This window comes from Engraulis encrasicolus, chromosome 12, assembly GCF_034702125.1.
Source record: "Engraulis encrasicolus isolate BLACKSEA-1 chromosome 12, IST_EnEncr_1.0, whole genome shotgun sequence".
In the NCBI taxonomy this organism is placed as follows: domain Eukaryota; kingdom Metazoa; phylum Chordata; class Actinopteri; order Clupeiformes; family Engraulidae; genus Engraulis; species Engraulis encrasicolus.
In genome coordinates this window covers 49,290,383-49,306,668 of record NC_085868.1, presented here as the reverse complement: position 1 = coordinate 49,306,668, position 16,286 = coordinate 49,290,383, and the positions used below count along the sequence as shown (strand labels likewise).

At 43.7% G+C, this 16,286-nt stretch overlaps 1 protein-coding gene across 1 annotated transcript; it reads left to right on the top strand.

Moving 5' to 3' along the window:
- Positions 1–367: 367 nt before the first annotated feature.
- Positions 368–15,104, top strand: LOC134459881 (ras-related protein Rap-2a-like). Its single transcript, XM_063212370.1, has 2 exons — positions 368–1,281; positions 12,688–15,104. Exons 1-2 carry the CDS (start codon positions 968–970, stop codon positions 12,923–12,925), a joined length of 552 nt encoding a protein of 183 aa, XP_063068440.1. The 5' UTR covers positions 368–967; the 3' UTR covers positions 12,926–15,104.
- The last annotated feature ends 1,182 nt before the right edge of the window (positions 15,105–16,286 follow it).

Below are 16,286 nucleotides of genomic sequence, written 5' to 3'. Positions count from 1 at the left end.
GTAGGCTATAGGCCTATATTGTAGTCTACATTGAGGACATATATATATGGGATGTAATGACAGTAGAAGAAATAAAATGTTACATGCTTTATTTCCTAAAGGCTACCTTTTTAATTTCCGAATCTTTAGTTTTAGTAGCCTCTGTTAAGTGATAAAGGCCTGATTTGGTGTTATGAATATCAAGGACTTTGACTTGGCAGGCATCACATGTTTGTTCTCTGGAGGAAATACATTGGCCCGGGCATAATAAGATATGTACAGTAGGCCGCAGCCGCGCAGACATCTCTAATATGATGGTACGGAAGCCGAGTGGAGAGTGGCGTTTACGCGTCAGTCTGTCTCCACCCGACTCTATGGCGACCACGGATGTAGTCGTTGGAGAGAGGTGGGCGAGGAGAAGAAGGACCTAAAGATGCGGATTGTAGGGGAAGTATTGTTTTTGTCGCCTTGAGGTGGAAGAGCATGCATTTATCCAGCGTTGCGTTATGCTGAAACGGTGGATACCTCGCCGAATTGAAAGAGGAGCGGATGTTATGAGAGGGTGCAAGTTTATAGCCTCGTTTTAGCTCTGTGTTGATTTTAATAGTGAAATATCGTTTGTCAGTCTGTCATACTTAGCAGACTGACAAACATACATAGCCTACATTTTTCTGTACATGCTCGTGGGCGCTGTCTTACTTCGCATCAGCTCTTTCTGTAGTCAATTTCTTCAATGAAGTCCAGGCGATGCCGATACCGACGGACCATTGTGTGCGGCTTATTTATTTGTTTTCTGCAGCTGGATTTGTAACCACAACCAGCCATGCCCGAGCCGCTGTCGTGCCGTTATTATAAGATGGAATGCAAGTTTTGTGTTGCACTGCGACACGCTTTTCAGTGTTATTCATGCCCGCGATATCCATTGCGCGCTTAGCGCCATTAGCGTTTTACGCGTTTTTAATTTGACGTTAAAGGCACCGAGGCAGCGATGCGCGAGTACAAAGTCGTGGTGCTGGGCAGCGGTGGAGTGGGGAAGTCCGCCCTGACCGTGCAGTTTGTGACCGGGACCTTCATAGAGAAGTACGACCCGACAATCGAGGATTTTTACCGCAAGGAGATCGAGGTGGATTCCTCCCCGTCCGTACTGGAGATCCTCGACACGGCCGGGACGGAGCAGTTCGCCTCTATGCGGGACCTGTACATCAAGAACGGCCAGGGCTTCATCCTCGTCTACAGCCTCGTGAACCAGCAGAGCTTTCAAGACATCAAACCAATGAGAGATCAGATCATCAGAGTGAAAAGGTGAGTGGTGGGGGTACCAAGGTGTGTCAAGAGGACACAAATGCCACACACTCCTGCTCTGACACACACACACACACACACACACACACACACACACACACACACACACACACACACACACACACACACACACACACACACACACACACACACACACACACACACACACACACACACACACACACACACACACACACACACACTACGTCTGGCTGTTAGGGCAGTGTTGCAATGCCATCCAAAAGCTCTGGTCGTTGTTGGATAAGACTGTATTCCAGACAAATAACTATGGAGAGCTCTCTCCAAATCAGCTTAAACAGTCCGTGTTCACATGCATAGCAGAGAAGATGTGAGAGGATGGGGTTACTTCCCTAGGCCACAGATGCTTGAAAGTTAAATGAGTTCTGGTGTACCTTTGCATGACTTTACATTACAATTCTGACGAGTGTATCTTTAGTGACTTACAGATGTTAGGCCTATGGGTTATTAGGTACACTCATAGAGAGTAGATAGAACATTCTATGGGTACAGTCCTTGGATGCAATGTACCACACAGGTGCTTTGCTCAAGGGCTCTCCAACCATGAAGGAGTGAAGATCTTTCTATCGGCCACGTGAGTTTCAAACCTGCAACATTCTGTCCCAAGAACAGCTTCCTGATACCTTTACATTACACTTAGCAGATGCTTTTGTCCAAGGCAATTTACAGTTATTTATGCGGTATTGGTTACAGTCCCTGGAGCAGTGAGGGATTAGGTGCCTTGCTGAAGGGCACTTCAGCCATGATGGAGGTGTAGGGAGAGGTAAGGGTGGGATTCGAACCTGCAACCCTCTGACCTTCAGACCACCTCCATTAGGCCATGGCTGCCTCCTCACCTTCAATGGCTACGTTTACATGCCGTTTTTAATTCGGAATTAGTAATTCAGAATTAAATAGTTCCGTCGAGTTTACTTTGGTCTTTCATTTCATTCTGAATTGATAAGTGTTTACATGACGTTTTCAAAGTGGAATGAAGCTTTATTCAGAATTGAAGGTGAGTTAATTCTGAATTAAATGTCTCATGTAAACGTAGCAATTGAAATACAACAGCAGGCATCTGTAATTAATACATGCTTCTTAGGAACTCTGTGCACCTATGCACCTTCCTTGTGATCATTTTCCTACAAGTGAGTAAGAGAGCGTAAGAGAGTTAAGAGGACGTCCCACACTAACATGTGGACATACTCAAGAAGGACACATGCAGGAACCCAGACTACCAGCGAATTGAAAAGATGGAGAATCGGGATGACTGGAAGCAACGATGGAAGGCTCGTCTGAGGACGACCTAGAGAGAGTAGCAAGATCACAAGAGTTGCATGAATACTGTACAGTATATGTTCCATATGTGGAGCCAGATGTGGCTTGCTTCTTGGTTCACCTTCATGTGTCTCGTTTGCTCTGCAGCATCCATTGTTTTTTTATCATTGCTACTAGAGATGCACCAGATCCTGATTTTTAGGATCCTGCCGGATACCGGATCCACTGCTTAAGATCCTGCCGGATCCAGAACCGGATACCGGATCCTACGAAAGGGTTGAAACAAATAGTCTACTCGCACACATGGGCCCTTTTTATTACGTTGACTCAAACAATTTTTTAGACTCATTGGCTTGCTGCCAATGCCTGCAACAGCCACTTCCAAAGGGCTTTCACTCCATGCAGTGATTGGGGTTGTGAAAGACTGACTGAAAAGCCTAGGCTACGTAAAAACTAGAGATGCACCAGATCCTGATTTTTAGGTAACTGCCGGATACCGGATCCACTGCTTAAGATCCTGCCGGATCCGGATCCTGTGAAAACCCCTATTATCCTGCCGTGGTACATCTCTAATTGCTACAGTAGGCCACGTCTACTGGACTGGAGTCCAGCTGAAGAATGGAATGTGCGTTGCGTGTCTCAGAAGAGCACTATCAGCTCTGGATTCTTTAACTATTACTGGCATCAGCCTCTCATCGGAGGAGAGGAGACTTGATGGTTTTTCCATGTTGGCTGTTTATTTCTTCTTCTTCTTCTTCTTCTTCTACTACTACTTCTCTCTCTGTATCTCTCTCTCTCTCTTGCTTGCTCGCTCTCTCTGTCTCTCCGTGTATCTGTCTCTCTGTCTCTCTCTCTCTCTCCCTCTCTCACACTGTGAGTGTTTAAATGAGGCATTCCCAGGGCCTGGTATGTGGAGTTGCGTGGTCTGGCCAGCAGACATGAGAAGTCCTCATGGAGAAGAGAAGAGAAGAGAAGAGAGTAGTCTGACGTCAGCATTGCGTAGTGTCCTCATTCCAGGCAGGTCAGGAAGTGCTCCCCCCCCCCCCCCCCCACACCCCACCCCCCCCCCCCCCCCCCCCCTCCCCCCCCCCCCCCCCCCCCCCCCCCCCAACGCACCATGCCCCCTCCCCCCTCCTGCCTTTTGCCTGGCTCTGGCGTGGTGGGCAGTGTGTGAACTGTGCATTATAAGCTTACCGTAGAAATGGACAAAATGTAAGCTCAGAGTAGAAATGGACAACAAGCATGGGACACCATGAAATGGATAGATGATATCATGCATTTCTGTAGAAGCCCAATTAGAGAGTAGAGTAGAGTATCATTTATTGATCCCAGGGGGAAATGAAGGTGTCCAGTAACATACATACATACATAAATACAGAAGACATAACACACAAGACATTACATATGTCCTTACACATATATTACATGTATAGCTCATGCTTATTGACAATTGACAAATAGACAAAAAATATTACAATATACATTTTGTATAAAGCCAGCAGTGTGTGTGTGTGTGTGTGTGTGTCTGTGTGTCTGTGTGTGTGTGTGTAAGACAGAGAGAGAGACAAGAGCAGTCAAAGCTGTCAGTGGCCCTGTACGTTTATGTGTACATGTATGTGTATGGGTATGCGTGTACGTACGCGCATGTGCACGTGTGCATGCCAGCACATGAGCTAAGTCTTCTCTAGTAGCCTAGAGGTACTTTGTAGTAGAGGATGACATTTTTGGGGGATTCCCGTGCGTGTCAAAATTTTAAAGATGAACTGGAGCGGGCAGGAGCAGGAATAAAGATGAATGGGAGTGGGCAGTAGCGGGAATAAAAATTAACAAAAATGGGCCCTGCCGTTGCCAACCGGTAAGGCACTCGCCTGCCATGTGGCTGACCGGGGTTTGATTCCCGGCCCGGGTCCCTTGCCGACCCCTCCCCGTCTCTCTCCCAATTCGATTCCTGTCCACCTCTCACACTGTCCTATCAAATAAAGTCGAAAAAACAACAACAAAAAATGAACGAAAATGAATGAGTTTTAGTGGGAATGGGAGACATTAGGTAACACTTAATTTTAGGGATACATCTACAAACCCCGACTCCATAGAAGTTGGGACGCAAGGCTAATTGTGAATAAAAACAAATAAAAAATACTGCCATTTTCAAAAAGTCTGGTTCTGACATTAGTTGGAGAACGGTACAAAGAAAACATATCAGCCATCAAAACTGACCAAAATTATTGTTTTGGGGGATATTCATGAATATGTAAATCCAACGTGTCTCAAAAGAGTTGGGACGGGGACAATAAAAGGCAGCAAATGTCGAGGAAGACTAAAAACAAAACAAAGGACAACTCTTAACAGTTAATAGCATTAACCGGTGAGATGATTTTATCTAAAAACAGGGTTGATTCCTATCTTGGACAGAATTTCAACAACTTAAATGGTAGGTGTATTCCTTGTCATGTTTTGCAATGTTTTCCTTTCTGTAGTGCTTACAGTGTGACAGGTATTGACCAAAAGCCAGCCATTTTATGTCCTGCTGGTCCTTATGTTGGAGTTAAACTGTTAAAACATAGTAGAGAATGCAATTTGTCCTTACTATGTGGCAGTAATCGAAGATCTCCCTTCAAAATATAATGCACGAGTGGCTTTTCATGCTGTTTAAAACCCATTTATTTCATTCAGTACTGTATTCAATTCTACAGGTGAGTTAGAACAGCTTAACCAATGTACTACTGCACCCCCACGCCATCATGGAGGTTGACTTTTGAAGTTAGCACTAACACAAGTCGCGTGGTCAATTTTCACTGTAGCACAGGATGTGCAAGACTCTATTATTTTCAAAAAGAATTGACTTCTGCAACTTCTGCTGACTTCTGTAAGCAAAGGACAGTTGCCCATGTCTTCTGGGTCTATTTCAAGTGAGCTTGGGTGGATAGGGGAATGTTAAACCCCTCTATCATTTGCACACATGAAGCATCCTTAATATGGTCAAATTTCACTAGCTGTAATTCTCGGAGTGCTAGATTGAAACTACAGTCAATATATAGTTCATGATGTCTTGAACCTATACAATGATTTTGATGACAAAAATATGTCATATATACACTCAATCACGGTAAATCAAGGGAATTCAAAACGTTATGTAATAACTATAGTAATTGTTCCCTCTGCATCTTTAATTCTGAGTGACTCATCCTCTCTGTGATTGTCTTATACCTGGACACTCAAATTGTTCATCAGTACAATTCATTTTGAAATGTTCTTCCTTGTTGTTTTTATTTTATTTGGATTTTTTTAACATTTCACTGATCAACGTCCCAACTTATTTGAGACGTATTGCAGTTATCAAATTAGAAATGAGTATGTCCCCTAAAACAATATTTTTTCTTGGTTTTAACACTCGCTATGTTGTCATGTTTTTAATATTCTCCATCTAACGATTGTATTGAATGTTTTGAAAATGATAGAATTTTGATTTTATTCTTAGTTTACCAAACGTCCCAACTTCACCGTAGTTGGGATTTGTGTTAGCACTAATACATACAATGTTAATGCCTGCATAAGTAACTTGTAAAGCATGTACTAAGCACGCTAAGGCCTACTAGGTCCTTACTAAGGTTAAATTGGTAATAAATCCCTTATTGTGCATGAACAAGACATTTGCGAATACATACCTAACAAATGTTTGATTTTGCTTTGTACATGCCTTACAAGCTACTTATACAGGCACATTGTATGTATTAGTGCTAATAGATGTATCCCTAAAATAAAGTGTTACCAGACATTCTTACAGGAGTGGAAAGGATTTTTACTGCAGCCCGGGATGGGACGGGATGGGATTTTTGTTCGGGGATCGGGATGGGACAGGAGTGAAAATCCACTCCCGTGTCATGCTCCACTTTGTAGGTCTCTAGCTGTGCACAGTACAGTACAGTAGTCTATAGTACGCCTCCCTCCCACACAGACAGGCTTTTACTGCTGTGCTGAGACAGCAAACCATAAATGCACCATACTGAGTTGAGTTTTGCACACTCACCAAAACGTAGTGGAATTTCCTTTAGTTGTGACTTGTGAGCCAGGGCAACATCAGGACTGCATTAGCTGACTGTAACCCTAAAGCATGAGCTCACTACTACTACAACCTAAAGCCACCAGGCACTCTTGGCAACCATGTTCATGGGAAAAGGGAAGTGGAGAGGAAGAGATCCAAGTGTGAGGTCATCTGTGCTAGATCCCAGTCCAGTCCCTCAGCAGATCCCCCTCCCCCTCCCCCTTCCCCCTCCCCCTTCCCCCTCCGCTGCCATCAGTAGGCTACTGTCCCCTATAGGCCAGTGGTTCCCAACCTTTTTCTTAAGGGACCCATGTTTTTACTATTGTAAGCTTTGGTGACCCAACCACGCGAGCGCCCGCACAAGACAGAGTCACAAATATGCCCTCCGTTTCCTGCGAAAACTTATTTTAGTTATTTTATTCCTCAATTTGTCTTTCGTCAAATATAGAATAAATGTTTAATGTAGCACTTACAATTTGTTGCGTCTATGCATTTGTCTTTTATTCAACATGGGCTATATATATTTAAAATGAAACCCCTTAAAATCAAGAGGGCTCCGCCCTCTGTGGATCTTTGGCGACCCATAAGGGGGGTCCCGACCCATAGGTTGAGAAACACTGCCCTATATACAGTACCAGGGGTTCCCAACCTAGTCCTCCTTGGGGCCCACTTGAAATGTTCACAAATGTTTGCACGGCCCGCTTCTGACCCAGTAAACGATACAGGTCAAATCAATATCCAACAGCAACACACACACACACACACACACACACAAATACCTTGATATTTGAATAATTTGATTTTTTAGGAAATGGTTTCAAGGCCCACTTGGAGAGCTTTCAAGCAGAGAGAGTAGAGAGAGAGAGGTTCCATTGGCCCATTGTTTCTGGGTTCTATTATTGCAAGGGGGAGGGGGGAAATCCCCCTTTAGGCAGACCTAGGCAGACCTAAGGACTGTTCTATTCAATGCTAGGAGCATTATGACACGCCCCTTTAGGCAGACCGGATCCTGGTCATGTTAGGTGCCCATAGCAACCTATTACAATCTCTGTTTCAAGGCCCACTAGTGAGCCGCAGCCCACAGTTTGAGAATCGCTGCCCTATGCTGACAGTAGGAAGCGTAAACCGTGTCAGTGCTGTCTTAACGGGCCTGCATTAATAATGACACTGACATTATGCATTTCAATGCACTAAGACATGGCCCTTGTTCTTATACTGTTACCACCAAAATAACAATGGCCAAGTTTTAATGTATTACAATAGTGTAATGTCGTAGTAGTAGTCTAGCAGCATGGTCATTTCCCGATCCCACCCCGTCTCTCTGTCCCACTCGCTTCCTGTCACCATCTCAGACTGTCCTATCAAATAAAGTGTGTCATTTATGGAGCCACATTCCCTTTCCCCAGCTTGGGGTGCATTTCTCAAAACCCTAGTTGCTAACTGGATTAGCTACTTTGTTGCTTGCAATGCAATTTCCCATTGACAACTGCCCAAGTTGCTAACTGGCTAACGACTGCACTTTCGAGAAACGCACCCCAGATACCTCCCCACTTTGCTGTCAGGCGGCATTTGGTGTGTGGCACTTGCATCCCACATACGTACTTCACACTTCACCGGCTGAAGGCCTACAGCAGGGCTATTCAATTAGAATTTCATCTGGGCCACATTTCGAAAGCAAGGACTGCAGTCGGGCCACACATTTTCAGACATCACGACCACTGAATGACACTTAAAATCAGTAGCCCACAAACAAATTTTAAACATGTTCCTCTAACCTAAAACTTAACCACATTGAATGTGAATGTATAAGACAAGCAGAAGATTCACAAGCAAATAATGTGTTGTACTGCAGTAACAAAACTGAAATGTATACTGCTTCAGTTGGGGGCCATGTCTGGGCCGCATGTGGACTGCATCTGGGCCGCATGTGGCCCTCGGGCCTCCAATTGAATAGCCCTGGCCTACAGATTCTCTAGTAGAGATGGGATTTATGGCTCTTTAGCGGGATCCGGAACTTAGTGGCTCGTTCCTTTCAAAGAGCCGTTCAAAAAACTGGCTCTTTTGGCTCTTTTTAAAATGATTTATTCAGTGTTTAATGTAATATTTTGACTCCACCTCAAGGTAATTTTGTCCAAACAACAACTGATTACTCTCCTGCTTATAAAGACTCTTTAAGGCAAACAATTGTGTTTTTTCCCAAATTGATTTACTCTGGTCGAGTTCACAAGACGCGGCTTTATACATTTGTTAGCATGGTAATGACCAAGTCGTGGTGCATTACTAAAGGGCCTGTGTTGTGTCATAGTATTGTAGTGCTATGGTAGTTACATTTCAATGACTATTACAGCGTGCCTCTGGAGGTACGGCGCGCATTAAGGGGCTACAAATCAAATAATATATTTTATGACCATAGTTAGCAACACACTTCAACTATTGTTCTTGTATAGTGTGATGATGGACATTTTCACATGATTAAGCCATTTTTGACAGAGGTGAGCCTCGTTCTCCATTAATTTCCCTTTCTCTGATCTACCTACAGATAATGGCCGCTACAGATTGCCGTAAAAAGGGGGCGGGGTCCTCTCAAGTGTTATTTTCTACCTCTATGCTTTCTCAACTTTTACTGCAGACAAATGAGTGCAGTGCAGCAGCAGTAACATTGTTAAGAAATGAAGAATGAAGGAAAAATTGCACCACCACTTTAAAAGTCCTTCCTGCGCCCTTGTGCACGAGGCTAGAGGATAGAGGTGTGTCGTTCACTAACGAGCCGGTTCTTTTGAACGGCTCCCTGAAGTGAACGATGGGAACCGGATCACAGCTGGGGGAGCCACTCGACTGTTATTTCGTTCATTTTTCATTCATTTTAAATGTATTTTATCGACTCATATGATTTAAGTAGATATTTAGCCTGACATTTCAAATCTGGTCTTTGATTAAAGTGTTACTTCATATTTACACAGTTTTAGTTAATTTCTTGACAGGGGTGGGCGTGTTCTCCATTGAATTGCATTGCCTGAAAGTACCTACACTACCTACGGAAGTTGGGAAGCTCCAGCTGCCATTTCCCAGTGCTGTCGCAAATTGCTGTGTCCTCTAGTGTTATTTTCTACCTCTATGTGAGAAAGACTCATTTGGGGACCCCAAAAGTGGGGATGCAAATACACCAGCATTGCATCCCCCTCTCTGGCACCTATGCTCGTGCACCAGTACTGCGCCATATTTAGCAAGGAGTAGGATGACATCCACAGTGAAGTGTGTAAACCCCTGGCATTTTCTAAATAACTTTTGACGAATTTTTCTTAAACTGAAAAAGTTTTCAGAAAAAGAGGACTTTAACTTAGTTTACTATGGAATGTCCTGGCCGTTTTTGGCCTTTGTTATTACAGGACAGTATGAGAGATGACAGGAAAGACAGGGAGAGATAGTCCCTGTGGGCATGCAAGCCCAAATGTGGGGGGCTTAGCGCGCTGTGCCACAGTGCCCCTTGCTTCCTCTTAGTTCACCTCGCTCCTTTGCTCTCCAACCACCATCCGCCGGGGGGTGTCTGCTCAGAGCTCGCAGATATCTGCGGGCACAGATAGAAGCAACGCACGGTGTTCTGTACAGCGCCTCCTCGCAGAATGCTGTTTTCGCGATTAAAATAAACTGTTCAGTGTAATGACAACCATCACACCTTTTGTATAGCTTATTTGAAAGAGGAGGTTGTCGTCTTCAAAATAAGACCAACTAGAATTGCGGTGGTTAATGTATGGGTTGATTGATTAAATCAAATAGGTAACAGTATTCCGAACACATCTCACCAAATAAGTAACAGTACTCCGTACAACTTCATTACATTAAAACCGTGCACTACCAATGGTTTTCATGACCGATCTAATGTGTATGTGTTTGTGAAGTGCTAAACTAATTGTTATTCCTTCCATGAAGAGTTTAAGTGAATATAACACGGTAAAATAGCATAGCAACCGCGTATGAAAGTGCCGTTCTTGGCTGCAATGTAGCTTGTTGCAACAAGGTTGCAACAAGCTACTTCCGGCTAGCATGCATGTTGCTTTCAAAGTCATCTTTACCGTGTTGTAGTCATTCAAACTCTGTTTTGAAGGGATAGTTTGACAACAAACAAACACACCAACATTATAATTGCATGAAAACCATTGCTAATGCAGCATTTTAAGGTAAATCAGATGTACGGAATACTGTTACTTATTTGTTCAGGCCGACGGAAGCTAGCGGCTCATGGCTAACCGGCACTTGGCACAAATAATCAATCCATACATTAACCACAATGCTCCACTGTAAGTCGATGTGGTCTTATTTTGAAGACGACAACCTCCTCTTTCACATGAGCCATTCAATACGTGTGATGGTTGCCATCACACCGAATGGCATTGTTTTGATTGCGGAAACGCCATTCTGTGAGGTGGCGCTGTATGGAACACTGTGCGTTACTTCTACTACCCGAGCTCTCAGTGGCGCCCTGTACTCCCGAGCTCGAGAAAGTTTACTGCATAGACATTTCTCGGCCATGGCAGTACTTCAGCACCACTGCCAGCGACCTTGCCAAATACGACATGTAATCTCTCAGCTTCTCGAGTGCAGTGGTCCGCTGACCCCGTGAAGCACTTTGATGATTGGTCCACCGCGTGGACAGCCACTCTCTTGCGAGAGCGGTATGATCATGAGAAGTTCGTTCTCCAGCGAGAACGAAGCTGTATGCATACATGCTTAATCCAAATTTCAGAGAGTGAATTAATGAAATATTGATTACACCAATCAACATAAACTTGTAACTGGTCTGTATCAATTTATGAATTTATGATAGAAATGCTGTCTACTTACATACTAGATAGGCCTATTTATTTTGAGAAAGTCAATCCATCCATTCCCTTAGGCTATGCAAAGTGAAATGGACATTTCTCCAGTTGCCCCCAGCCAGCCTGCATTCTCCCTCTCACCATCCCTCAACCATGATGACTCAGCTTGTGTGTGTGTGTGTGTGTGTGTGTGTGTGTGTGTGTGTGTGTGTGTGTGTGTGTGTGTGTGTGTGTGCATGTGTGCGTGTGTGGTCAGAAAAATATCCTAAAGAGGTTCATTTTTCACAGGCTAACGCCCCCCCTCCTCCTTCCTCCTTCTCTTGGCTCTGACAGATCGATATCTGTGATTCAGAGAGGGTTGGCCTGTGATGAAGGGCCATCAGGTAACAAGGCGGCCTATTATGGGATGTTGTAGCACCTTGTCATGCCCCCAAGCAAGCAAAGACCGGACTCCAGACCCAAAGACATTGGAATTGCATTGTTTGTTTGTTTGTTTGTTTGTTTTTGTCTGTATATATTTACAGAATATTAATCTCCATTGTTTTGCAGGATGCAGAATGCACCCTAATTTTGCATTGCGCACAGACCGCTCAGAAATGTGCCGTCACGAACGTATTCTACCTCTATGTGCCTGTCAGAGATTAGTGATTCAAAATGGTGGACATGGAGAAGATCCACCTGTTCATGTATGAAAAGCGCATACATCACCAAGTCATAATGAATACTTAGAATCTGATGGTGTGTGGTGATGATAAATAAACATGAAAAACATTTGTAAACAGGCAACATACATTCTGGAAATGAACTAAACAATTGACATACAGTACTCTATACCTTCATGCTCTCCTTGACCTGGGGTGAGTTTCTCAAAAGAGAAGTTGTTAGCCTGTTAGCAACTTCGGTAGTTGCCAATGGGAAAATGCATTGCAACCAACGAAGTAGCTCACTTAGTTAGCAACTACGCTTTCCAGAAACTCACCCCTGCTTTGCCTGTACTGTTTTTTTTTTTTTTTAAATATATTTTTAGGGGCTTTTATGCCTTTATTTGACAGGACAGTTGAAGATGGTGACAGGAAGCGAATGGGACAGAGAGACAGGGGAGGATTGGGAAATGAGCACGGCCGGACTCGAACCGGGGTCCCCGTGGGTGGGCATGCAAGCCCAAATGTGGGGCTTAGCGTGAGGGCTTAGCGCGCTGGGCCACAGCGCCCCCTGCCTGTGCTGTTTGACTTCTTTCTTCTTTCTCTCCTGTAGGTATGAGAGGGTGCCTGTGATCCTGGTGGGAAACAAGGTGGACTTGGAGAACGAGCGGGAGGTGTCGTCTGATGAGGGCCAGGCGCTGGCCGAGGAGTGGGGCTGTCCCTTCATGGAGACCTCGGCCAAGAGCAAGACCATGGTGGACGAGCTCTTCACCGAGATCGTCAGACAGATGGACTACGCTTCGTTGCCGGACAAGGAAGACCGCTGTTGTTCTTCGTGTAATATACAGTAGCAACTCCACTCACTCGTCGTCATCCCTCACTCACTCAAACCTGTTTCAAATGTTCAAGGAGAAGAGAGAACGTAGCAGCTGACCATTTTGAAATCGTCATCGATCACATTCCATCACACGCGACACACGACAGACACAGAGCTTGTTGCAGTTGAAGAGCTTGTTGCAGTTGCGATTGCCAACCTGACAGAGGGGATGGAAGGAGAGACTTTGTGCTGGTCTGCCTCTACTTGCAAAGTTTACTCCCTCAAGTTATTACTCCTGTCTCACCCTTTCGTTTAGATGTTGGAAGCAAAATACGAACATGAATATGTGAACAAAAAGAAGATTTTCACATTTAAAAAAAAAAATGTTGACAGTGTCAATCACATAAACTTCGTCTTGTGCCATTCGAGCCCTCTGAGGTTGAAGTTCTGCTTGTCCTGTCCCCCCAGTGAGTGACATGTTGGGGGCTGTGAAGAAGACAAAGGGGCGTGCTGGTGACGGCACATTTCTGCGCAGTCTGCAAAGCGGGCATGCATACTTTGCAAGAATGTTCTAACCAGAATGCATCGTAATTTTTGCATTGTGCAAGCGTAGCCTACTGCGCAGACTTGGCAGAAATGCGGTGTCACGAACGTCATGTTGTATCCAGAAACATTGATGACTGACTGGCTTGTTAGTCCTGGAGTGCATCTTAATATGCGACCTTGCCTCCTCCACTTGCCTCCTCCACTCGCTTCTCGTCATGATGACATCACTGACGACAGCATTATATTTCAATATCTTGCAAAAGCTCAATTGTAGAGTCTTTTTCTCGTTTGCAATTGTTATGGTGAATGAAAAACAGTCCCTCAAAAGTTGTTGTGGCTAGGCTGACAGCTGGGAAACTTTATCGTTTTCTCCACGGAGGAGGGGCCAGGATGCGGGGCGAGGAGACAAGCGCAAGTGGAGGAGGCAAGGTCACATATTAAGACGCACTCCTGGGTTTGATGGTGGAGGAAGGCCTGTGTGGGCCAATGAAGTGCTCAGGGGCGTCTTTTAAGACTCATCAGGGATCCAAGTTACGTAAATACTGGACTGAGCTTGATTTAGTACAATCATCATCCCAAAAAAAGTTGACGATCAAAGAACTAAATCTTTGAAGAGAATCTAGCAGAGCCATGATCGTATTATCCAAATGTTAAGAATGTGAAATGCATCTTTTCTTTGGTCTCACTTGAACAATGAAGTTGAGGCGTGAAAAAGAATAACATGCCCTCTTTACATTTTCTAAAGAGTGTCAGTAAGTTTTTTTTTAAGGTGAATGTTTGGTTTAATCAATGTTTTGCCATTTGCTGTCAATAGTGTAGGACATGTTTTCGAAATGACATTGACATGGCAAATCTCAAAAACACACCAAATGTGTTGTTTATTCCTGATTTAACCATGACAAATCAGAATAAATATAGGATGAATTGTATTGATAAAATAGAACACAGTTTTGTATATTTTTATGGAAAACATGAAATGTAAATGGATTTATCAAATAGTGTGCATGGCTAATGTGGAGACCACGTTGTGTTCAGTTTGGGGTTGATTTCATTACACATCATTTAGAGACCCATAGGAATTGGAAAACTGGTAACGTCCCTTAAAGAACCGACAGGTGGGTTGTGGGGGAACCTAAAAGTTCTTGGGAGAACTCCAGGTTTTTAGGAGAACCTATTGGGGTTCTTCCACGGCAGTAATTGAAGGGTTCCTGAAAGACCCTTTGGAATCTGAGGAACCTTCAAGAAAACCCTTTTTCAAGAGTAGAAAGAGTAGAAATCTGCACACAGTAGCTCTGCTTTGAAAGTTTATTCATATGACTTGAGTAAACGAGCTACAGTTGCGGGCTTCTTCTCTCTCTACTGTCAGATACGCCTTTGTACTGCACCTGGCCTCAGAGAGATGGGATGTGCATAGGCCTACTTGTACTAATCTGAACCTTTTTTTTTTTTTTTGAAGAAGAAGAAGAACCAATTCTGACATACTGCATCATGTCCTCTGAGAACTTTTAGGAGTACCTTCATAGTGGCAAACTGAAGTGTCTTTGGGGAACTTTTCAATGTTTGCAGTGTAAAGTGGACTAGCTGGGTGGAGCTAGACTTCAGAAGGCTGTGTCTGCATTGCCATGAGGATATTTTATTGCCTTGTAACGTTACACACAATCTTTATTATTTGGTTTATTTTGTACTTTTAAGTAAATATTTGTTATCACTAATGAAATTATTTCTTTTAATATCATAATAAAAAAATGTACTTTAAAAAACACATCGCTGCACCTTGATAAATGGACCATATTTTTGTTATTTGTGGTTAATAGCTAGTGTAACCATTTCATCCGAAAGATGAGATAGTAGCAGAGACAGCTTTAGAACAACATTGTTAATAGTCAAACCAAATTTGGTTTCTCTTGACGCTGCACATCATCCTGTCCCTCTGCTATAGTAGGCTAGTGGACAAGTAATGAATGTTGCCCTATTAAGAAGTGATTGACATTTGAACAGATGCATAACATCTCTAGCAGTGCTGAATGATGTGTTTTTTCTTGGTTGATATCCAGATTTACTACGTTTTCATGGTGTGGGATTGTGTAAGGTATTTACGCAATAAACAATTTGGAACAAGTGGAGCTGGGCACATAATGAGGTTGTGCAGGATGGCCACCGCCTAGCCTGGCAAGCCAGACTAAATGTGAGATTAAAGGGACAGTTTGGTCAATTTCAACATGCAGTTGTAATGCTCACACTACCCTGGACTTGTCAGTGCCTGAGATTTTTTTTTTCTTCTTCAGCCGTTTCCGAGATCCTGGTCATTGTAATGGGTGCAGCTCTTTGTTTACATTTCAAAAAAACATTTTTATTTATTCCCAAAAACATCCAAAAGGTTATACAACATCAGCAGACAACTAGCAAACAGCAGTACCTTTTGGGAAAATATTTGGAGTTGGCCTATGTTTCATTTTTAAAAAATGTAAACAAACGCTGGCCCCATTAGAATTGCTCATATCTCGGAAAGGGCTGAGCTGAAAAATGTGGCATCACCAGGTCCTGACAAGTCAAGGGTAGCGTGAGCAATACAACTGCATGTTGAAATTGACCAAACTTTAAATGTGAATATTTAGTCTGGCCCCGATCAATGAGACATCGGAAGATTGTTGATGGGAAATCGATTTTCAAACCGTGTCTGTGCCTATTGGCCAATGCTTTGTCGTCACTCCCTCAAAACCCTGTACGCTTTGCATACAAAGATTTTTAAAAAATCTCCTGCGTTGTGATTGGTCCGCCAGTTTCAGAGCCTGGGGCATTGTCCGAGGCTAGACCCACTCAAAATAATTTTGGCCGCTGGCGGGTGGGGC